A 23,138-nucleotide genomic window follows, 5' to 3' on the forward strand; every position below is an offset into this window, starting at 1 on the left:
GAATCACCCTGGCTTAATAAGAAAAATCACAGGCTGGGGGAGGAATGAACCTCACTGCAGGGTCAGTTTGTGCCAGAACCACCCCAGGCTGGGATACGGGCTCCCTCCTTCCTCCAAACCCTAAAATGGCTAAAGCATCACCCCCTAAAAATGCTCTTTCCCACAGCCGCAAGATTTTATTGCGAACCCTCAGTGGGCCACAGCACGCTGCTCTGAAGTATTGCTGGATTTGGGAGAGCGAATAAATGAATGACACTTCAGCTATAGCAAATAGCCCACTGCCTTTGTGGAGACACCGCGAGGCTCTTGTGTCTCCCCGTGACGCTTACGTGTGGATTCCCTTTGTGTTCTCAACCCCATTTCCATTCCACACAGAAAGCAATTTTCTGGAAAGTTTCTGTTTTCCATAGGCATTGCCTCGGCTCTCCAGGACTCGGACCCCGCAGTACCAGTTTTTTAACTCTTCTCGCCCCAAATTCCGGGTGTTATTTGAACGTTACGTGGAGGGTTTGTGTGGCAGTTCCAGCGATTCCGAAGGACCCCTTCGCCCCACGGGGAACGCGGGACCCCGCAGCGCGGTGCGCGGCGCTGCGCACACCCTGCCCCGCCCCTCCCTCGCAGGCCCCGCCCCTCCCCCGCAGACCCCGCCCCCTCATTGGGGGGAAAAAAGAGGGGGGCGTTCCCGGCCGCGCCCTCCTCACCTCGATTGGCGGTGCGCCCCGAGGAGGCGTGTCCAGAGGGGATATAAAGGCGGGGCGGGGGGCGGAGCCAGCAGCGCCGCGGCTCAGGCCGTGCGGTGCGGAGCGGAGCGGAGCGGACGCTGCGTTCCCCGGGCGGCGCCGCCGCCGCCGAGCGGCCCTAGTGCCCGCCCGCCCGCCGGACCCCGCCGCTGCCCAATTCAGGTAGTGCAGCCCCGGCGGGGGGAAACGGGGCGGCCCGTAGCAATTTGGGGTGGGGTGGTTGGTTTTTTTTTTTTTTTGCTTTGAGAAGGGGCACTGCAAGGCTGTGCCGAGTCACTTTGGGGTGAAACTTGGGGGAGACGGCTCCGTGCCTCAGTTTCCCCACTAAGGATTACTGTATTAACGGGGACGTGGGTGCGTGGAGGACGTTCCGTAGCAGGATACCCAACAAGAGCGTGCAGCATTAGACCAGGAAAAAGCCTCATCAGGAGCTGGGGAGGAGCTGGATGGCCGGGGGCGGGGGTGAAGACCCTGGGGTGCTGGCTGCCTCCCCCGCACCCGGCTCGCAGCCCAGGTCGGTGTTTTTGCTGTGCCTCCGGATGGCGATGGGGCTCGGTGTCCTCTTGCAGGCCCAGGGGACCGTGGCTTGTGCTGGCAAGAGGCACCTTCGGCTGTTTGAGCCTTTTTGGAGTTTGCTTGAAGAAGAAGGGATCAGGCCAGGGGACGTGGGAAGAGTCAGCATCTTAGCAGGGGTGTGCGTTGTACCAGGAGGAGAAAAATAATTCCCCAGAATAATTGTGGGCCAGGGAGAGCAAATTTTCTCGCCGGTGCTGGAAGCAGACGTTGCAGGAGGAGGGATGTGTTGTGCATGATGGTGGCCCGCAGGTTTGCCCCCCGGCTCGGGGGTGGCGGAGGCACTGCTGGGGACAGGCTGGGGCTGGAACCCCTTGCATGAAAATCCTCGGTATGTGCCCCAAGCTAAACACTCCTTTGCTACTTACGCAACCTCCGCCTGAGATTTCATAACTCCCAACTGTTGATACAATGAGGGGAATTGGATTTTTTGCAAGGAAGCCAAGCACCCGCGTGGGGTTCGGGGAAGGTGCTGCGCAGACTCGCCAGGCCTGTGCTGTGTGCACACAGTCGTTTTTGAGGGAATTATTTTGGCTTTGCACGCAGCGCTCTTGGCTCTACAGCTGCGGATTTAAACCACGTGTAGCACCACGAGCGCTAACCTCTGTACCCAGCGCAGTGCCGCTGTGAGGTTATGCGTGTCAAATCTCTTGAGAAATCACACTGGTACCATTGAAACTCTTGCAGTTTTCTTGTGTATGGGCAAGGCTCAGGCCCGGGGCGGGCGGGGGCTGCGGGGGCCACGCTTCGTCCCCTCTGCGTTGACAGCTGCCCCTTTGCTCGCAGGTTTTAGATCTGCACAAGAACCAAGATCGAGAACCATGGCATCCATCCCATCGAGCGGCTCGCTCATGGCGACGCACAACTACTACAGAAGTAAGGGCGCGCGCTCGGGGCTGGGGTGGGCGAGCGGGTGGGATGCTCTGCCAGGCTGGGGGGGGGTTATGGCTCCAGCAGAGATGAAGCTGAGCTCAGGTGTGAGCTTTCAGCTGAAGCCCCGTGAGAGCTGGCAGGGTCCTTGCTGGGGAAGGGGAGCAGCCAGCCGCCATCCCTCCTGCTGCTCAGACCCTCCTTTGGGCCACCCCTGCCCAGTTGTACCAGCTGGAGATAGGTCTTGAAAACTCCTTCACTTCTTATTAAGGTTGCAGATGAAGGGAGGTGATGGCCTCAAATGCATCTCACACTGTTGCTGTGGAAATGAGCTGCAAAACCAGCCTGGGCAATGGTAGCTACTGGTACCTCTCCAGGGGAGAGATTTTCTGGTTTAATGGATTGCCTAAACCAGAGGGAATTAAAGTGTTCCCCTTGAGCTGAAACTAGTAACAGGCTTCTAGCAGTTGGACTAAAACTGCGTGGATTATATGCAGGAATCTGCATCCTCTTGGCCTCGAGTTGTCTGCACAGGCCTCCCAAGTGTTGCATACAGATGCAAAGCCATTAAATAATGTCCTGGGGTTGCAAGGGTTTTCCTTCAGAGGTGTTCAGGTGCTTTTCTACTACCTGCTGTCGGCCAGTTTGTAATCTCAGCAGTATTCCCTTCCTAGTGTTTTTTATTGACTTGGCACTAAAGCTGGGCAAGTGCTGGAGTGAGACAGCGATGAGACTGAGCCGTGTCGCTCCAGGGACGGCCACACCGAGGCCGTGCTTTGCTTTTCGTGGCGCGACCGAGGGTCGGTGGTGGCTCTGATGGCCCTGATTTCTCCACAGGGCGCCTGAGCTCCACATCCAGCAACAGCTCCTGCGGCAGCTCGGAGTACTCCGGGGAGGTCATCCCCCACCCCCCGGGTAAGTGCTTGCCCGGCTCGGGGCCACGGGAGGACTCTGCTTCTGGCCCCATCGCTCCAAATCTTACTGGAGGTGACCCAGCCTCTCCAATGGGATGAGACCGGGGTGGTAGCGGGATTGCCTGGGTTGCACTGACCCAGACTTTCCCTGGCACACGCTGTCCCCCAGGTCTGCCCAAGTCTGACCCCGGCCACTGGTGGGCCAGCTTCTTCTTCGGGAAGACGACTCACCCGGCCATGACAACTGTGTCAGAGTCCCCGGAGAGGTGAGTGCTTTCCTCGGATGAGATGACACAGGCGAGCACCAGGGCAGCACCCAGGGTGGTGGTGGGGGACATCCCTGCTGCGTCCCCCGAGGTGCATCCCGACCCGATGGGTGACGTCTTCGTGCCCAGGGCGCCCCGCTCCTTTGCTGCAAAAAAATCAACGCAGAGCGACGGCGCAACGCCTCGGCGTTGGCCTGACCCTCTCTCTGCTCTGTCTTGCAGCTCGGGAACGCTGCGGGTGACAACGGGACCGATGGCGTGTGGCCTGGTTCCAGCCCCGGGAGCGGGACGGAGGCGTCACGCCAGCGAGCCCAGCTCTGGACCCTCGGCGTGAGCGGGTCAGCGGCTGCTCCCCAGGCCGGCGGGCACAGCCCCTTCCCCCTGTAGAGTAGGCAGGCTGCTCCAAAGCAAAGGTGTTGCTTTGTAAGAAGAAAATGCAGCAAAACCCCCCCCGTGATTCCCACACCAGCCTTTTTACTCTTTCTCAACGTAACTACGCCCTTTCCGCCCGGACGCGGTAACGTGTTTTATTTACCTTGTACTCGTACGATGGCAAGTAATAAACTCGAGCAGCCTTTTAAAACGCTGTGGGTTGTTCTTCATCCGGGCTGGGAGGGCAGAGCGATGCTGCGGATGGTGGTGGGGCTCAACCAGGACGTGGTGCAGCCTCTGACCGCAGCAGCAGGGTCTGGTGACGCTTGATGGCACGGTCGTGTCAGCGTGACTCCCCGGGACGTGTGTGGTTTGCATGTGAGCAAGATCCGGCTGGGCTGCGGTGATGCTGCAAATGTTTTTCCCCCACCCTTTCCTCCTAACTTGGCTGCACAGCCTGTCCCTGCTGGCACCGAACTTGTTTTTCTCCCCAAGCCCATTGCTGCCCTGCCCTGCTCCAGTGCCTCCTGGGGTAGGAGTGAGCACCTGGCTCTGGTCGGGGCTGGGGGAAGGATTTAAGTGCAGAGTGAGCCTTCCGTAACGAAGGGAGAGAGAAGGCTCGCTCAGGGCTTGCATTTTGTGGGTCTGATATCAGGCTGGAGCTCACGGTGGGGATGGCAGCTCTGGGGGTGCATGGGGCTGGGCAGTCCTGGAGCCCAGCTGGCCCACGTGCTGTACTGCCCTAAGTGGTGTTTTGGCAGATTTTTGCCTTGAATTAGTCAGCTTGGCTGTTTGGCCCTTCTGCGATCAGCCTGATTGATAGCTGGGGTGTGCTGCTTGAGAAAGCACTGAGAAAACAAGAGCCTGCGGCTGCCTGCATGCAAGGGGGCAAGGTCCCCGTCCTGGTAGAGGCAAACAAAACCCTGGCAAGGGTGGATTTAAAGGTGCCAAATCTTCCTGCTCCGCCCTGCTTTCAGCCCCAGCACGAGATACGGGACAGTCCCTGTGTGCGTGAGGAGCCGGGGGGCCACGGGACCCCCTGAGCGGTGACTTTGTACCGCTGGCATCCCGTGCGGGCAGGGCTGAAGGGTAAAGCTGCGTTCAGGCAGCTGCCTGAACTGTTCTGCTTTTTGTCCGTGCTACAGAGGCATCCAGGGTCGTTTCCAGCTTTGCTTCTTGTTTCTGGTAGGGAAAAGCGTTGCGTAAGCTTTGCCCTGAGTTCTACCTCTCCTTGTCCTCAGGGCAGAGGGTCTGTGTCCCCCCTGTAGCACTGGGGCAGCACTGGGACCTCCGCTCCCCCCCTGTGTAGGCATGTGCATCCAAAGGGAATGGCTGTGGGGGGGTTCCCCAGGGCCAGCAGCCTTGGGCGTGTGGTTTGGACCCCTGTGGGTGACCTCTCCGTCCACAGCGGTAACATCACCCCATGACTGATCCGATCTGACTTCCAGCTGGGCAGCAAACTGCTGGGGGGGCTGCACCTAGGTGCATGTGGCTGTTTATGGCAGGAGGCACACGGCAGCTTTTAAACGTCACAAAACACAGGGAAATTGAGGGGGGAAAAAAAAAAAAATCCCTTCTGAGTAAGACAAGACGAGGCGTGCCGTCTGGCTGGTTTGCTGGAAGAGTGGATATGGCACTGACTCATACCAGCAAGCGCTGCTTCGGGGTCTTCCCATGCCCTGGCAAAGCCCTTTGGCTGCTGCTCACCCCCGGGATGCTTCAGGGGAGTAGCAGGGTCTCATCTGCTGCTGGTTCCCAGCAGAAGCCCCAGATTTTGGAGAAACATTTTTTCCAAGCCTGCAGCCTCAGAGGCTGCAGATTAAAGGGTGGACGCACAAAGGTAAAGTCAATATTGCCGTATTTGCTTGTTGGTCTCGTGATCGGGGAGGGTCAAACCCAGCAACTGTCCCCAGGCACCCGAGGGAGGCTGTGGCAGAGCAAAGGTACCAATCCTGCATCCCTGGTTTTCAGGTGGGTGCTTTCCCTGGCCTGACCCAGCTCTGGGTGAGCTGCTTTGGCCGCCCGCTGCGATGCTACCAGCGCATCGATGCTCCTCCATCCCGTTTTTAGATGCTGCATGGAGGTTAAGCAGGTTCCCACGTCGCTGCAAGGCAAGTCGGATTTACAGCAGTGACCGGAGCATCGGTGAGTGGCTGCCCCGATGCCAGCGGCTCCCTGTCCAGTGCAGCAAAACTGCCTGAAAAAGCCCTGCTGAATTAAAGGGGATTTTTCTGAATGTCTGTAAAGTCTCACAGACTTGGGCTTCTGCTCTGCTGGGGGTGAAAAAGCAGGGAGAGCCCGATCCCTCCCTCCAGACTGCATTCCCAGGCAGCTTCATGGTATTGCTGAGAGCAAACACCTTGGCATCGCTTCGGTTGCTTGGGGTGCCTGGTGCTTTTGGGGCTTTTCTTGCCCCTTGGCAGCACTCAGATGTGTTTAGGAAAAGCATCTGACAGACAAGCACGTTTATTTTTGTGGTGTTTCCATCCCCGCTGCTGTGGGTGTCGGTCTCTTTTCCCAAGTAATAAGTAGTAGGATGAGAGGAAACGGCCTCAAGTTGCACCAGGGAAGGTTTAGACTGTATATTAGGAAAAATTTCTTCACTGAAAGGGTTGTCAGGCATTGGAACAGGCTGCCCAGGGAAGCGATTGAGTCACCATCCCTGGAGGTATTTAAAAGACATGTAGATGTGGCACTTAGGGACAGGGTTCAGTGGTGGACTTGGCAGCTAGGTTCACAGTTGGACTCAATGATCTTAAAGGTCTTTTCCAACCTCAACGATTTAATGATTCCAGCTGATTTCCTGTGTCTCGGGTCATCGTGTTGCCCGCTGTGGTGGGCAAGGAATTCACTGGGCAACAGAAGGGAGACAAGCAAAGGGGCTCTTTATATACCAAACCCTTCCCTAATCATCCCCCCCCTTGCTATCGGAGGGACGAGCACCCACCTCCCACGGCACCAACCCCCACGGGGACGGACATCCCCTCCTCTGCTCCCTCGTGACGCTTGACGAGACGCCGTGTTCTGACTGTTGCTTAGCTCACGTTTTTGGGGAAAAAAAATAGCTGATGCTTTCCGCTCGCTCTCGGCCCTTGCAGCGGCCCTCGTGTCACCCCGCCACCGCCGAGGAGCTCTCACAGCAGCCCCGGCGTGAGAAATACTTCCTTTCATTGCCTGCCTCTTGCTGCTTGGGGAATTTTTATTTTTTTTTTCTTTTTTTTTCCTCCGGCAGTTTTGCTTCCCCCTCACCCTTCAAAGGCCAATGTTGGGCCTTAAAAACAGAAAGAAACTGCGCAGCTCAAATACATCGCGTTAGCCTGGTGCTGTTTTCAAATGCCACTTGGTCAAGTTGAATCCGCAAATGGGGCACATGCCAGGCTGGAGCCAGAGCAGGCGAATGACAGTATTTTCAATGCCCACTCCGGAAGGTTTTGGAAAGGATTGGGACCCCAGCAGCTCTGTCTTCGTGGAATGGATTTCGGTAAGACCCCGGTCCCTATAGTGGCCCCGATTTTGGGGGGGAGCTGCAGTGCCCTGCCCAGGCTGAGATCCTGGGAGAAGATGAGGAAATCTGGGCTCCCCCCCTCCAACTCTGTCTACTTTTAGGCAGCAAGTGATGACTCGGAGAAATGCCAAAACCCAGCAGATCGTGCTGGAGGGCGAACCCGAGCAGCGTCATCGGCTTTTCATGCAGCTGCAGAGAAGGAAGGAAAAACTGCTGTGGGCAGCACCATGTCCCCATGTCCCCCCCCTCCACTCCACCCATCATGGCATTGCTGCAGCAGGGCGAGCTGCTTTGGGACCACATGTCTGATGGGACCAGTGCGGGCAGCGAGGGCTGCCCACCCATGCACTGCTGCTCCCCACGCCAGCCCCCCACCGCCCCATCACCCCACGCACGCCTTTCTCCTCCTGCTTATTTTTTAGCTCCATCTGGTGGCAGCCGGACCTGCAAATTTAATATCTTTATTGCTGTAACAGCCTTGCCCTGCCTGCACCACACGTGTTCCTTTTTTGGCGTGCAGTAAACCCATCACCTGCCGGACAGAGCCGCGGTCTTTAGTTTCTTGTGGAAGGGAATCTGGGCTGTGCACACGTGTGCTGTTTGATCAGGCTGCAAAACGTTTTGCAAGATGAGGGTCTCCGCTTGCAGCCGTGTCCAAACCCAACCTGTGGCTTTTTTCCAGCTGTGAATATCATAACGTGGAGCTGCTGCCTTCCCAGGGCACGGCCGCAGCTCCCGAGGGCTCAGCAACCGCCTCACCCTTGCTCGGGCATCAGAGGAAGCCCGGTCGGATCAGGAATTAATCAATCACACCCCTAAACCACATTCCCACCTCCCCTTTTCCAGGCCCCTCATGCACGGAGACTTGCTCAATTAACAGCCAGACTTGTTTCTGCTCTTTTGCACAGCGTGGATGTCGCTCAGGCACGGAGAGTATTGCATAAACTTTATTAACTTTATGTATTCCAACCCTGCTGTCGTTTCAGTCCTACCGGTCACCCCCTCTGATGGAAACAGGCAAAATGCACTTGTCAGGAGAAAATTTATAGCCAGGTTGCCTTTCACCCACAGCATGTTTTTCTCCCTGCCATCGGTGCCCCAAGCACATCGGTGCCAGCCCCGGGGAGGCTGCCGGCACCAGCCTGGGACCTTGGCACTGCTCCTGGTGTTGCTTTTTCGGTGAGTCCTTCCACCGCTGCCAAGGACAGCCCGGCCTCTGAGAGTGTGCATGGGTTGGGGAGGGGAAAAAGGTACTTGGCTGGAGCAAATGCTTCCCTCCAGCTTTTTGGGGGGGGACAAGAGGCTCAAGGTCCTCCTGTATCGCTGTACCCTGGGACTGGCGAGGAGCTGGGGGTGGTGAGAGCATCTCTTGGCTTTGCACCGTGGGCGTGATAAAGAACAAAACAGTGTTTTATCGAGTGCTGCCTCTGCCGCCTGCACCTGGTATTAAATATTTGAACCCAGATATGCATTTTTCTTGGAATAACCACACGATGGTGAGTGAGGTAAGGAGCCAGAGCGGAGCAGCCCGGGCAGGAGCTGCCTGTGCAGGGTCCTCGGGGCAAGCTGGGCTGTTGCCTGGGTTAGGGGTGGCAGACGCGCACGAAGGTTTAATGCACACCTGGATGAGCAGAGAGCAAAGAGACACAAAGGTGGTTATATTTGTGGTTGCAAGAGTGGAACTGGTTGCAAAACATTGCTTCCTGGGCAGGGAGGGGAGCAGCGTCCAGCGATGCCCTGCAAGGACTCACGTGGATGGATGCACACACGTTTATTGATAAATACACCGGACACTCGCTACAAGAAAAATCAAGCGGAGCCACAACTGAACACAAACTGCAAACCTTCACGTTGGCGTGGGGAGCGGCAGGGACCTCCCACCCTACTGGCTGAATGAAGATGTAAACTCTGGGTGATGCCTTCGCTACCACGGGGCTTTTCCAGACTGCTACACAGCCAAGCGCTGGCAACGAGGTCTCCACAACTCGTTGCCTTTTCCCTTAGCCACCTCCCTGCATCCTGACCGAGAGGGACCATGGGCTGGTTTTGGGGGGGGATGTGCTTTCCTTGGAGCCCTGTCAGAGGGCAAACCAGAAGGAAGGAGCTTCTTGGCAAGAGCTGGCCTGGAGGGGCTTGTGCAGGAAGGATGGTGGGAAGGATGGTCCCTCAGGAGAGGGAGCTGAGCAGCCGTCTGTAGATGAAGCCCAGCTTCTCCCGCAGGGCCAGAAAGGTAGGACGCTCCTCCGTGTTGCCGCTCCAGCACTCCAGCATGATGCTGTAGATCTCGGGAGGGCAGGAGCTGGGCCGGGGAAGGCGGTAGCCCCTGGTGATCTGCCGTACGGTTTCTTGGTTTGTCATTCCTGCAAAGAAGGAGAAAATGGCCCTGAATCTGATGTCCCCAGAGGATGCCCTGAAGGTACACCTGCGTGGGCCAAGGTGTCAACTGGCGCTGCTGTGAAATGGTGTCTCTCTGCCAGGAGGCTGGTAGAGCAGAGGCTGGGGGAGATCATCCAGCCCAAACCACATTCCTGCCCCCAGCTCCTGCATCGACTCTGCAAGCACTGAAAGTCCCTCTAAGCAATCCCTGAAGCGGACAATAACTTGCTCATGCTCTAGGAGCTGCTTCCACATCCCGTATGGGAGGGATGATATAACAATTCATGACGTGGTGGCTTTTGGGGACCGTGGGCCAGCTGCCTGGCATGTGGAGGGGGCTGGCAGCCCTACCTTCATACGGGATCTGTCCGTACGTGAAGACTTCGTAGAGCAGAATCCCATAGGACCAGACATCAGACTTGAGGGAGTAGGTGCGGTAGTTGGCTGCCTCCGGGGCTGTCCACTTCACCGGGATTTTAGTGCTGCTGCTGGTGGAATAAATGTCATCCTGAAAAGCAACAGGAGGACAACGGGTCGTGAGGGATGGTACGATGAACACAGCCGCTGCTTTTGGGGCTTTGCTGGGGCTGCGGGCTGGGAAAGGGGACGGCGGGGGAACGGCTGCAGCGTGGGGCAGCTTGGTGGCCTGGGGTGATGGGAGGGACCCACCTTGAGGAGCCGGGCAAGTCCAAAATCAGCGATTTTGCAGGTGAGTTCTTCTCCCACCAGGATGTTTCTGGCCGCCAGATCCCGGTGGACAATGTGCTTCTCCTCCAGGTACCTCATCCCATCGGCTACTTGGCAGGCGATGTTGAGCAGGTGGGAGGTGCCCAGGGACTTCCCTTCAGGACCTGTTAACCCAGACGATCCAAGCGTTGGGGGCAATCTAGCAACATCTATCTGGGGTTTTCTGGTTTGGAAGGAGACCCTGAGCCATCAATGTGGGACCAGGGGAACATGTAAAATCTCGAACTGGAGGTCCTGCCTAACAGTCCTGGTTGTACTGCGTGGGAAGTTCAGCACAGCCATATGCTCCTCAGGAATGGGACAAGGGTGAGCTCTGAAGAGCGCCTTGTGCTGCGACGAGGGTGCAGACATCCATGGCTCGTTCAAAGCTAAAGGTGACCTTCTGCCATGCAAATCTCCAGCCGGGCCTCTCAACCTGTCCTACCTGCAAGCTCCGGCTCCTCCAGCACCAAATGCTGCTGGAGCCCCAACCAAAAACGAGGTCAGTGTGGGGGAGGAGGGGATTGTACCCAGCAGAAAAACAGGTTGTGGTGGGAGCAGTTTGTCTTGTTTCCCTTCAAGAATGATTACTGGGTCAGGAAAAGAAAGGCCAAGAAAAATAAACCGATGGCCGGGTGATGAGTAGACCACGGCCTGTTACTAGCTCTGCGCATGAACAAAACCATGCTGCCGGCGCAGGAGGAGGTTTGGCCATTTCGTTCCTAACGAAGGCAGAGTTACCCAAACACGGCAGTGGGGTTTCTGTGCGCTGGTGGGAGCTGGCAGACCGTGGGTGGGTGAAGGAGGAGGGATGAAGGTCCCTACCAACACGGTTGGGCTCCCAGGGACTCATACGGACCCAGCCCACGCAGACACCAAAAGGATCACGCCAGACTGTGTCTTTGGGTCTTGGGGTCACCCAAGACCATCTCCACCAAGCACCCATGGAATGCTCTGCATTACCACCGAGCTAAACAGGACCAAACCCAGGCTTGCACTCTCTGAGGGTCCCCACTCGGGTTCACAGGACCATTCTGGGCCACAGGAAGCATCCGCAGAGCAGCACTGCCCCAGGAGCCCGCTCCCCGTGGTGCCGGCATGGGTACTCACTGTTGAGGTAGCTGTGGAGGTTGCCTTTCCGCATGAGCTCAGTAATGATGTACACGGGCTCATCCAGCGAGCAGACGGCATGTAGCTGGATCAGCTTCTCATGCCTCAGGCGCTTCAGGTTCTGAATCTCCTTGGTGAAGTCTTCTGCCTTCATGTCAGCTGGGGGAGAAAGCCAACGCGGCTGTTACGAGCTACTTTCTTACATGGATGTTGGGAGCTCGGCACCTCCAACTGGGATAAGGACATTTTTCCTCCTCACAGCCCACCCCTGCTCTCAAAGTTCATGTCTGCACACCTTGTGTCTCAGATCCAAACACCCAAGAGATGCTTTTCACCAGGCTTTGCCATTTTCAGGATCATAATCCCATCAGGACTTGACTTATCACAAACCCATTGGCCTTGACTTATCACAAACCCATTGGACTTGACTTGATGTGACTTATCACAAACCCACTGGATGGAGCCACTTTATAAAGGTGCAGCCCAAGCTTAGGTGGGTCCACAGAAATAGTCCAGTGGTGACTTGCCAGGTCCTACCGCAGTTCAATCGATAAGACAGACGCAGCGACCAAGAGGATTAGGAAACAAAAGGGGGTGAACGATGTGGCAGTGAATGAGACACCCAGTTGGCCACTGTTAACCTCTGCTCCTCCACCTACCTTTTATGATCTTGATGGCCACCGGCACCGTGTTCCTCCACAGTCCTTCCCACACCTCTCCAAAGTAGCCCTCGCCCAGCTTCCTCCGCAGGGTGAATTCCCAGCGCGGGCGCTCCCAGCCGTCCCTCTCGGGGGGGGTCTGCAAAATAGACATTGCACGCTTGGACCGGCCAGCCAGGCAGGACCCGCAGGCTGTGCATTGCTTTTTCCCTCTGCTAAACGTTCATTGGGGGCACAAAGCATGTGGGGCATCCTCTGCATTACCCCTGCTGGGAGCCGGTATATGCAAGGGGGGAGATTTTTGGAGGCTGCATGAAATATTAGGAATTCGAGTCATGATTGACTCCTCATCAGACCTCAAACGTGGCTTTTTTCCATTTCCACCAATAAATAAAAATGAGTAAATGAATATTATTGCATATTATGGCTGATTCAGACTTTGGCTCATTAAGCATTTATTTTATCTTACACCTTTCAGTTTCACTCTCGGATTATTCACATGTTTAATTGTTATTTCTAAGTCATAATCGGTGGATGGAATTCTAATCAGGAAATGAGTCGGCAATTTGGGATTAATACTCTAATTGACTTTATGAGTGCCACACTAATTGGCATGGAAACTACATAAAAAGCAATGTGGTCTTATTATAGTCTAGGAAAAAAATTGGAAGCGCAGGTATTTCCAGATTCAGCATCAAAGGGATTTGTAACAATGCAATTTCTAGTCTTCAACGTGAAGAAGACATTTCAGAAAGGCCTGTGCATTTTGGCTGCTCAAAAATATGTATAAATGCCATTCCCTGGCCTTAACATGGCTGATAAAAGGTGATGCTGGCAGCTATATTAATGGCATATTTTAAATTTAGTTTAATAAAGCTCAAATCCCAAACGGATAGACTAATTGTTGCTATTTTTCCCCTAATTTCTCTTTCCTTTTTTCCACCCTGGCCATCTCCGGGACCTTGTCCAAGCCGTGCCACTGGCGTACGCACCGCGGGGCTGCAGGGCTGCAGCAAGGGGCTCTGGATGACCTTCCAGTGCTCGGTGTAGAAGGCGAGGAGCTCCTCCATGTCGGGGAAGGGATGCCCCTTCTGGATGTAGAGGCTTCCCCCGGGGCTCTTGCAGATTCGGAAGTGGCTGACCTTCGCGTGGTTGCGCACTGCGGGGAAGCCCGGCGGGGGGAAAACTCAGCTTGTGCAATCGCCGCCTCCTTCCCACCTCCCTGCTGACTCTCACCCTCTCTCCTTTCCAGGCATCCGATCTATTAATTCACCCTAAAGCAACTTAACTCGCCCCTGGGGTGTTACATCCCACTCCCCATCACCCCTTTTTCTCCCATCTCCTGGCTCAGAAGACTCCTGGCCACAGGCGAATGGGGCTCATTTGGACCGGAGAGGTGATGCTTTATTAGCAGGGATAATTCCCCACTCAAACGAACTGCTCGGAGAGCGGCAGAGCTCGTTGCTGCTCCAGGTGGATAAACCAGCAGCGGCTGGATGTCCCGCAGGCATGTTGCAGCCCAGGGGACCGATGCGGGGTTCGCCGAGAATTTTTGGGGGTTGTTTTTACATGGATTGGACCAGACTGTAACAGCACTGCCTGGTCCGAAGCCCCCCGATTTCTGTACGTGGGAGCAGCCCAGACCCTGGTAATCTGGAGTGGCAGCATATTTTTAGACAACCCTCAGATGACAAAAGCTGCTGGAATGAAAAGCTGGGAGTTTGTGCCACGAAACCATCATTAAGCCGCTGTGAATTGTTTATGGCTTCCATACCCTGGATGGGAGAAACGTACTTTCCTTTGCCGCAGTAATTCGGCAATCCATACCTGCATCTATTAGCTTTCCCTACACTTTCAGAAAGCAGTTAATTCACTTTAACAAGATGCTGTAAAGCACTTTAAGCATATTTCCGTGTTTTTCACCCCTTGCTGACCAAGCCAGGAGCTTCCCCTAAGGAACAGCCTGGTTCCTTTCCCTGTGCTAATTTTCTCTGGATAATTGCCACAAAATTACCTGAGAGAGAGTATTCGCCCTTGCTGCTCTCACTGTCGCGGACGAGGAAGGAGCCGTGCTGGTTGGGAGGTGAGAGGAGGAGCTGTTCGGCTTCGTTTCGGCTGATCTTGCTGAAGTACCAGCTGGGTATAATAAGAATAAAGCAGAGCAAAGGGGTTAGCGTGGTGCAAGGAGATGATGCACAGACGGGGTCACATCCACCCCAGGGGTTCCCGCACCTTCTGAGCCAGGGAGGGGGAGCAGCTCCCTCCCACCGTTTTGCTTATTCCTGGCAGTCACCAAGTGAGCGGCACGGTGGCCAGTCCGCGGCTCAGAGCCTGTAAATGTGGCTACCACGCTCGACATTGCCAGCCCGCGTCGGGGCTGCTTCGTTGGATTGGTTTTGCGGGCACTTGTTGCGTTTTATTGCAGCTTGCTGACTGCAAACCATTTTCTCCAGCAGTATCTGGTCACTGCTGTGTCAAGCTGGCCAGGTCTCAGCTCCATCCCAAAATCAGGAGGTTTATACTTGCGGCTCAGGGCAGCATCTGGGCTGCCAGCCTGCGGTAAATAAAGCACCGACCGCCTGGTGCTGCGTGGAAGATGCTCTGGTGGGCTTGCACCCATCTGTCCCCCCACAAGAGCAACAGCTACAGACACAGCATCGCTTTGCACTTCTTGACCTGCGGCTGATGGACACAACCAGCTCTCAGAGCGCCTGAGCAAATCACGTCAAGGAAAACATCGCTGGGAATTGCTCTTTGCTGCTCCAGACACGGCAGCGCTGGTCGGGGACCTCAGCAGCACCAAGCCAGGAGGGAAGACCCAGCCAAACCCCTCTTCTGTGCCCAGTCAGCGCCCAGATTCGTCACCAAATCTCCAGCAAGGAAAGGCAGGTTGGCTGGCTGGGTCCCGACTCAGCGGGATGCACGGGAGCGTGGAGAAGATGCTGCTTCATCCAGGCTAATACAGCCAGGACGTGAGAAGCCCAAGATTTCGTCATGAGCTGGGATCGCCAGCATCTGAGAAGCCGTGCAGGAAATTATACGTCGTGGGGTTACGGCAAGCTGAACAAATTACCACCCAGCTCTGACCTGCGGCTCCGCAGAGTCTGCGTGCTCGCGGCTCGTTCCGGCTGCAAAGCCGCGCACGTTTGCTGCCAACCGCCCACCCACGCCGCGGCATCCCCCTCGCCTCCATCCTCGGGACGGGGCTGGGCACGAATCGTGCACGTACACACGCACGCTCGCCTGTAGCCTGCCCAACTCTTTCGTGCAACGGGACTAAAGCAGCGAGCCGACCCCACGGCCCTCGCCGGTGCGGCGTCTCCCATCCCACTGGCCGCAATCACTGCCTCTGCACATCAGGGACCATTCCCAGGTTCCCCCCGCTCCTTTCTTTTACTCCTGCTCCCAGGGAAGTGCCGGGGGAGCCTGCAGGGCGATGACACCCACCCCGTCCACACGCTCCCCATCGCTCGGAGTGACTCAGAGCCCGGTGCAGAGGGAGCAGCAGTGTCTCGGGGCGCTTTGCCCGGCGTGTCGGGACCGGGCTGCCTTACGCAACGATGAGCCTGGGCTTTCCCCAGCTGAGGGAGGGCTGAGACATCAACCCAAGCTCCGTGTCGGGTGGGAAAGGCACTGACAGGGAGGGAGCCCCCAACCCTGGATGGGCAGGAGCTGGACGGCAGCAGCAGCACCACGGCTTGGCTCTACAGAGCTCCGGGCTTCCCAGCACGTCCCAACCCAAACTGCTTCTCCCCACACTCCTGGGCCCTTTGGCAGGGCTCAGGTACAAGCTTCCCCAGCTCCCTCCCTCCCCGCTGCCTCCCCTTTAATGCAGGGCAGGAGGGAGAGGAGCTGGAGCAAGCGGGAGCCCGTTTATTTGGCACCGTAGCTGCACCCGTGCGCACCATCGCGCCGCGTCCCAGCCCGGAGCCGTCCCATCTCGTGTGAGGGTGATGCGCCCGGGGAGGGGGACCAGCACCTCTGCATCCCCCCCAACCCTCGCTTGCTGTGCCGAATACCTCCACGCCACTGCCGTGAGCTGCAGGACCTCCACGGCAGGGATGCCCGAGGGAGGACAGATCCCCACTCGGTCCCACCGCCGCTGATGGCAAAAGCGGGGGACGAGGAGGTCGCACTCCCTTTCCCTGGGCAGGGATATGGCACCCTGGTCCAGCCTCCATCCCCCAAGGGGTCCGGAGCATCGGATACTTACGGCCGGTGAGCGGAGGTGCCCTGGCTGAGGTTGGCCACGTACGCAGCGGGAACGTACCCCATGGCCGGTTCCCCCAGCAGCCGCCGGGCTAAGACATAGTCTCCTTCTTCTCTGAGGACACGAAGTTTGTCCCCTGCGCTTACGCTCAGTTCCTCCGCGCTCCGGGCTGTGAAAGCGTATAAAGCGATAAAGAGAGAAGACTTGGGGATGAAGGAAACGGAGTTCGGCTCCGAGTGCAGCGAAACGGAATCAGAACCAAGATACCCCAGCGAGCAGCTCTCCGGCACGGAGCGGGGACGGAGCTTGTTCCAGAAGGACGTCAGGAAGGTCAAACGCTTCCGGACAAACTGCTCCATCCCCGGCGGATGCGGTGGATGCGGTGGTCTATGCCACCGCTCTTCTCGAGGCCGGAGGAAAGGACGATGCAGAGGTCATGCCGCCGGCCGGGCGGCTCATGCCGCCGTCCCGCGTCCCTCTCGCACGTCTGGGCGCTCGCCGGCCCTTGCCGGTGAACTTCCTATTTCTGAAAGTGAAACTGGTTGATCTGGTGGGACGAGTCTGCAGGTGGGACGAGTCTATAGGCAGGAGTCCCACGGGCACATCTGGGAGCCGGGCACAGCTGGAGCCAGGCTCGCCGCTCTCGGAGAAGAACAGCTTTTTTTTTTTTTTTTTTTTTTAATTATTATTTTACAGTCTGCTCTCCTGGTTGTTACTAGAGCACCCGTAAACACAGCTCTCTGTTCTTCAAGCAGCTCTTGTGACAAGTGGCTGACTCGAGTTAATAGTCTTGATCTCACTTGTGTGGGAGGGTATTTTTTTTTTCCATAGGAAAATAATTGCATCCACAAATATGCACGAGTTAAAACAGAATTAAGGAAATAACCTTTGAGGAGATCTGAAGTGGTCTGGATATTTGCTGGGTGGATATTGTGGGGTTTATAACACAAGATCCTTTTTCCTTTCGGTCTGCAATGATCTCCCAGGGTTACCTCACTAAAGCATTTGCCTGCTCCCACTAATTCCCCATTGCAGAGGATCTCTAGGGAATCCACTTCCCAGATCCACCAGGATCTGGTGCTTGCTGGCATCCAGCAGAGATGGGTCCCCCTCAGCATCAGGAGGTCCTCACCTGATGCAGGGTCTGGATCAGCCCCAGGCGCCTGCGTGGCATCCCGAGCCGAGACCCCGGCACGCAACCCCCCCGGCTCCCGCTGCCGTCAGCACATCGTGGTCCTGGTCACGCTCGGCCACAGACATGCTACAACTCCCCCGCCAAACCCCAGCAACCACAGGCATCGGCCAAAGGACAGAAATTCCCACCTCGCATCTCACACTTGTGCTTTAAGCCGCCTGAAGATCGCTGCTCCGGTGAGAAATCTCAATGCCAGCCCCCACCGCCCCCCCCAGCCCCTGCCTGGGTTTTGTCATTTAACTGTTCTATCTAATTAGTGGGAATTTTGTGCCTGGCAACTCCGCTCCTGGCCTTGAGCCCATTATTTCGATCCTCCTCTGCTTGTAATTGGTCCGGGTAGCTCATTTTGGGTGTGCAGTTGGGTCTTGAAAGAGGATGCTTAAAAAAAAAAGAAAGGAAAATTAATTGTAGGGGTCTAGGTTGCAGACTGCAACTGTATGGTGTATGAGGAACAAACTGGACCCATCCCTGGGTCAACAGCTCTAGGCCTGCCGTGTCCTGTGTGCTGCGTGTCCCATGATGCCCAATCAACCTGCAAAAGCTGGATTTCAATATCTGGGTTTGGGGGTCAGCTCTTTCCTCACCCTCTCCCAGGCAGAGAAGCCCAGGACAGAGGACAGGAGTACACAGTGCTCCGTGAGCATGCCCGGCACATTGCTGCACAGATGGAAATGAGGAAAAAAGGGAGTCTTTAATAAAATATGCTGCTCCCTACTTACCAAAGTAGCACCTGAATATACGGGTAATTCCCCCAAGATCTTCCCGCACCTGTCCAGCACACAGCACCGCCCTCGGCGGCACGCAGGGATGTGTAATTTCTCTGTGTATTTTTCCCACTTCAGCATGGGGAGGGGAACAGAGGATGGAGCACAGAAAGGCTTGCAACACCCAGGGAAGGGACACCCCCTCTGCTGTCCTTCTGCAGCGCTTCTGGCAAGTCTGCTCCTCACCTCACACTCCATCAGAAGGAAAATGGGCTGCTTGGTTATGCATTTAGAGATTATCTGATTAGATCAAGCACCGAACGTTTATGCCTTACTGTTTTGAATGAGGACTTGGTAAACTTGTGGTTTGCAGAAGGAGACTGGAGACCGATTTACCTTTATTGACCTTTGCCAGATTAGATTCTCTAGTGGTACAAGCAATAGACAAGTGCAGCTGATTTATAAAACGCAAGGCTTTGGATCTTGATTTGCACCTAAATGAAAGAGTACTTCAAAATGACAAACATCCCTGAGGACTAAATACTGCCTCTGAGCTGAACTTACCAGACATGCATAACACACTCATCACTGCAAACCTGTGTCTGCACAGGACACGCACACACAGCTCAGAGTCCCACGCCAGGAAATAGCTGATAAATCACAACCTTTCTCTAGTATCTTTTTTATTTTTCCTATTAAGTTCCAGGAGCATCCCTGCTGCTTTGAATCCCTTTGGTACTATAAAACACCTAAAAATAAAAAAAAAAAAAAGAAGAAAAGAAAAAGCATGTTCATAAAAGTTTCTGGTCCTTGCACTGTGGGAGGGAAGGTGGGAGGATGTAGGAAAAGTGAGAAAGATAAGGAAGGCACAGATATCTGATGGATCAAGTATTTTCTCTTTAGTCCCTGCGACCAGCTAACAAAGATATATTAAAAACTGATCTGTCCACAGATTTGGGGCTATGGTGGATACACAGGGACCTTAGTTCTAGCACCACTAAAAAGCACCTCCAAAGAGCAACAAAACCAGAAGACTTGTTCAGTAGAGCTGGTTACATAGTCCTGGTTTAGTTGCAGAGCACCTGGGAGCAATAAACACAAACAGCACTTTGCATTCATCCGTGTGTCAAATACTGCACATAGTGTTCCCCCGTACTAATTGACAGAAAACAGCAGCTCCCCTCCACTAATGAGAGCGCCCATTACATCTAATTATCTGAGGTTCTGTTCCAGGTCCTGTTACGTTTACACTCAAAATACGTCTTCCAGCAAAAAGCCTTTTAGGAAGAAAAAAAAAGGGAAGACAAACATAAATCCAATTAAACCCCTAAAGGGGCAGAAAGTTGGAGAATGCAGGTCACACCGAGGAAAATGTTTTTGAGTACCGGGCATGTAACGGTAGGTGACTCGCAGGGTCACGTAACCCAGGACGTGCCGCTCGTTACCCGAGGACTGGCAAAACACAGCAGCTGATCTTGGCATCGGGGCAGCCACGGTCTGCTGTGTCTGGCATCCCATCCTGAAGCACCCAAACAGCCGGGAGACTTCCCCAGGCCTTGGGTTCACCTTCTCGCTGCTGGCAGGGACGGCAAGCCCAGCCCAAACAGTGCTTGCCAGGGCCCTGAGGTTCCTCTTGCTCCTTCTGTTGGCATGAGAAGCTGGCTGGGGAGTTGTTTTGGGTTTCTTGTTTGTTTATTTTATTTTTATTTTTTTTTAAGATTTCTCCAGATGCTTCCTGGCACCACAGTGCATATGAGAAAGATTTTGCTTCATAATGAATTCTTTCGGTTGGGTGCCCATGGGACATTTCAGACAAGGGGAGGTAGATGACGACAGCATCGCGTGGGAGGAGGACAAGAGCAGAACAGTGGCACTAAAGCAGCTTCAATAATTCTCCATTTCCTGGGGACTGCGGAAGAAAGCAGCGTCTCGGCAGACCGCTGGTCTGTCCCCATCAAAGAAGGCAGAGCCCATCCCAGGGAGGCTGACAAGGGCAGGAACGGTCCAGGGGCCGAGGGGCTCGTAGGCAATCAGTGCAGAGGGTTCAATACAGGCGAAAGTACAGTCGTCCTGGGACGGGGAGCGGTACAGGAGGTGTGAGAGGAGGCAGAGCATCGCGGGGTCTCGTGGCTGCTTTCTGAGCCCTGTAGGAGTGGGTTGGACTGGCTGGAGGAGAGCGGGAGTGCAGGTCACAGGGCACCTGAAATAGCACAGGAAAGCAGAAAAACTTTATGGGAGGCAGCTGGAGGCAGAGCGAGCTGTTTGTACAAAGCCTGGCAGGTCTGGGGCATGCAAAACTGCAGCACCAAAACAGCGACAGCCCTTTAAACCCACAGGAATACTTTTCAGGGACCCTGTAAACCCTAGAGTGCACTTCAAGGATCTGAAATGATGGCAAGGAAAAGCTAAATCATGTGTCACTCTGTAATTTATCTTAAATTTCTAAAGGGGAATCGCTGTTTGACTGGAAAATCTGTAAGGACCAACACACCAAATCAGACTGGAAAACAGTGTGGCCAGCCTACAGGCTTCCCCTTCTGCTTTCTGCTGAGATTACCAGCACAGACCAGCCTTTGCTTGCCCTATCCTGTAATCTAACTTCCAGAGGATGCTCCTTCTAGTACAGACTGCCTGGCAGAACAACGCTTCTGCATAACTCCTCTGCTCCTGTCCCTGGAGTAATCATTTGCAACACATAAAAACCATTAAAAACCTTCTCCAGACTGGCAGGTGCCAGTGAATTGTTCATCCTCTTTTTCAAGGCTGCAGAGATCTCCATGGAAAGCGGGCTCAGGGAGCTCAGTCTGTGCTCTCCGTGCCCCTAAACACCAGGGACCAGAGGTCTGGCAGCTTTCTACCAGCACCCTGCCACAGCTGAGCAGCAGCAGGAGTCCCCAGGCTGGCAAGTGCTGACAGTGACTTTAGACATGCACTTCACAGCCTTGCTCCCTTGGCTCGAGCTGAGCAAACAGAGGACTGGTGCCTTCAGAAGAGAGGTGCACAATGACTCAGATGTTGAGGGGGAAATCTCTGCCAATATGTAAGCAAATGTTGGATTGCTCCATCTGCCCAGATGTCCTTGTTTCCCTGAGGGGGAACCAGTCCATCTACTCCATCACTGAGCTTTGTGATATCTCTCTCCCCACAAAGGTCCTTTGGAGGCTGTTGGATTTGGGGTTATGATATTAAGTGTTGTTAGAAGAAACCTATCCAGAGTCCCAGAAGAATAGGCCTGAGAGACCTCGCCCAGTCCACCTAGTCCGTCCTATACTTAAGTCTTTCCCCATCTTTGCCAAACCAGTTCTTAAAAGACCTCCAGGAATGGATATGCCACAACGTCCCCAGACAACCCACTCCAGTGAGTCACTAATCATTACTGGTAGAAATGAGTGTCTAACCTGCTGCATTTAAGCCTATTACCTCTTGTCCCATTCATCACCAGATTGCTCCATCCCTTTCTGCAAAAGCATCTTCTGGATGCGAAGACTGCTGAGGTGTCCCACCACATGCTCAGCAGCACCACATTGATCCACCACTTGGATCCCAGCCCAGAACAAACACACTGACCTTAAACGAACAGTGACATGGTCATCTTTTTCTCCATTTGTCTCCAGTCTTCTTCCCCTGTCCATGGGTGCTGGTGTTCCTGTGGTGCCACCTCAGCTGGCTCTCTAGTACATTCACCTGGTGGGGATGAGAAAGAGAAGTCTGCACCATTGCACAGATAGTCTTTAGTCTGTCTCAAATACAAGAAGAAAGTGCTGGCTCAAGTTACTTTTGCTGAGGCTCAAACTTGCGTTTTACCCTACAGTTGTAGAGGTCTGAGCTCACAGAGCTCAGCTTCATCTCTTCTCTCCCTACTCTACCTCTTCTGTACCTGTTCCCTCTGATCGGATGGTTGCTCTTGGCTCTGGAGGACACAGAAGTTGCAGAGGCTGCCCGTAGCAAATAGCTAAATCCTGCTCCTGGGGTGACTCCACGGAAGACAAACATTGGGGCACAAAGTTTTACCTGTTTCCGTAGGGAAGCAACTGTCTTCTCCAGTTCAGCCACAAGGGACTCGAGATTCTCTCTGGAGGAAGGGCTTGGAGAAGGCGCCTCATTTCTGGGGTCAGGGATAAAAAATGAAAGGAATTATGCAAATGTCAGCATCCTGGGTGAGAGAATCATTCTGCCTGCTCCAACATCAGCCTCCAAGTAAGCATCAAACAGAAGGGCCCAGCTGCCAGATTCACCTGCCAAGAGATGCCAGCCAAACAGCCACTCAGCCCAGGTATTTAAATATTGGAGTCAGGCTCTGCACTAAAGTCTTGGAGGACTTTGACCGAGCTCAGCATCTACCTACTGGAACACCCCTGACCTCCAGACCTCTGCAGAATGCCAATTTCAAAGGTCTGAGTAGACTGAGTTATTAAAAACTTTTCCTATCCTTCATAAAATGGAGGTAAAAGAAGCGGCGATACTACACCTGGGGAAGGCAGGCTTATGCTTGGCAGGGTTTTCCTCTGGGTAGCTGAAGCCAGGAGACCTCTTGCTTCGGAACCGCTGAGAAAGAGCCCTGAATTGCCCACGTGTCTGGCAGTCTTAGGAAGGAAGGGAAAGGCTGCAGTGAGCACTCATGTTTAAAGCAGAACCATGTGGATTGCAGGCAGCGCTGCCTTCCTTCACCATCCACCCCTGACACAACCAAGGTGTGTAACAGGGCATGCATCACGCATGGATTCCCATGTGTCAGCTGGACATCTGTACCCAGAATATAGCACAAAGGGACAATGGCAGGATCTGTGGTTTAATGGCAGAGTTTTGCAGACTCCCAAATGAATCTGTAAAGTGATACATGGCAGGGATCACCATGCCTACATCTTGTTTCAGTCTGTCTTCCAGGCATATGCTGTTGGCTGCTGCCAGAGACAGAAGC

General features: G+C 54.8%; 3 protein-coding genes across 5 annotated transcripts in view; 1 reads left to right on the forward strand and 2 right to left on the reverse strand.

Moving 5' to 3' along the window:
- The first annotated feature begins 743 nt into the window (after window positions 1-743).
- PPDPF (pancreatic progenitor cell differentiation and proliferation factor) lies at window positions 744-3,946 on the forward strand. Its single transcript, XM_075022604.1, has 5 exons — window positions 744-902; window positions 2,100-2,189; window positions 3,021-3,098; window positions 3,267-3,363; window positions 3,586-3,946. Exons 2-5 carry the CDS (start codon window positions 2,135-2,137, stop codon window positions 3,695-3,697), a joined length of 342 nt encoding a protein of 113 aa, XP_074878705.1. The 5' UTR covers window positions 744-902; window positions 2,100-2,134; the 3' UTR covers window positions 3,698-3,946.
- A 4,462-nt stretch (window positions 3,947-8,408) lies between these two features.
- Window positions 8,409-17,048, reverse strand: LOC142027205 (tyrosine-protein kinase Srms-like). 2 transcript variants are annotated; one of them, XM_075020935.1, is made up of 9 exons: window positions 16,589-17,046; window positions 16,325-16,490; window positions 14,126-14,247; window positions 13,104-13,270; window positions 12,112-12,250; window positions 11,453-11,611; window positions 10,286-10,467; window positions 9,968-10,124; window positions 8,410-9,600 (listed from the first exon to the last, which is right to left on the reverse strand). In XM_075020935.1, exons 2-9 carry the CDS (start codon window positions 16,384-16,386, stop codon window positions 9,407-9,409), a joined length of 1,182 nt encoding a protein of 393 aa, XP_074877036.1. In that variant the 5' UTR covers window positions 16,387-16,490; window positions 16,589-17,046; the 3' UTR covers window positions 8,410-9,406. The 2 variants fall into 2 exon arrangements, with proteins under 2 accessions (XP_074877028.1, XP_074877036.1); XM_075020927.1 differs by having other exon boundaries at window positions 8,409-9,600; window positions 16,325-17,048.
- Window positions 17,049-18,306: 1,258 nt separating this feature from the next.
- Window positions 18,307-23,138, reverse strand: part of LOC142027214 (peroxidasin homolog) — a 47,128-nt gene continuing 42,296 nt past the window's right edge. The window contains exons 20-23 of one of the 2 annotated variants that reach the window (XM_075020948.1): window positions 22,689-22,803; window positions 22,232-22,325; window positions 21,788-21,904; window positions 18,309-20,420 (exon numbers count right to left, since the gene is read on the reverse strand). In XM_075020948.1, the coding sequence (XP_074877049.1) occupies window positions 21,809-21,904; window positions 22,232-22,325; window positions 22,689-22,803 (305 nt within the window). In that variant the 3' untranslated portion in view covers window positions 18,309-20,420; window positions 21,788-21,808. Of the gene's footprint in view, window positions 20,421-21,787; window positions 21,905-22,231; window positions 22,326-22,688; window positions 22,804-23,138 lie in introns of both variants that reach the window. The other variant, XR_012649049.1, reaches the window with a different exon arrangement.

The sequence above is a fragment of the Buteo buteo genome, chromosome 2, assembly GCF_964188355.1.
Source record: "Buteo buteo chromosome 2, bButBut1.hap1.1, whole genome shotgun sequence".
Classification (NCBI taxonomy): Eukaryota; Metazoa; Chordata; class Aves; order Accipitriformes; family Accipitridae; genus Buteo; species Buteo buteo.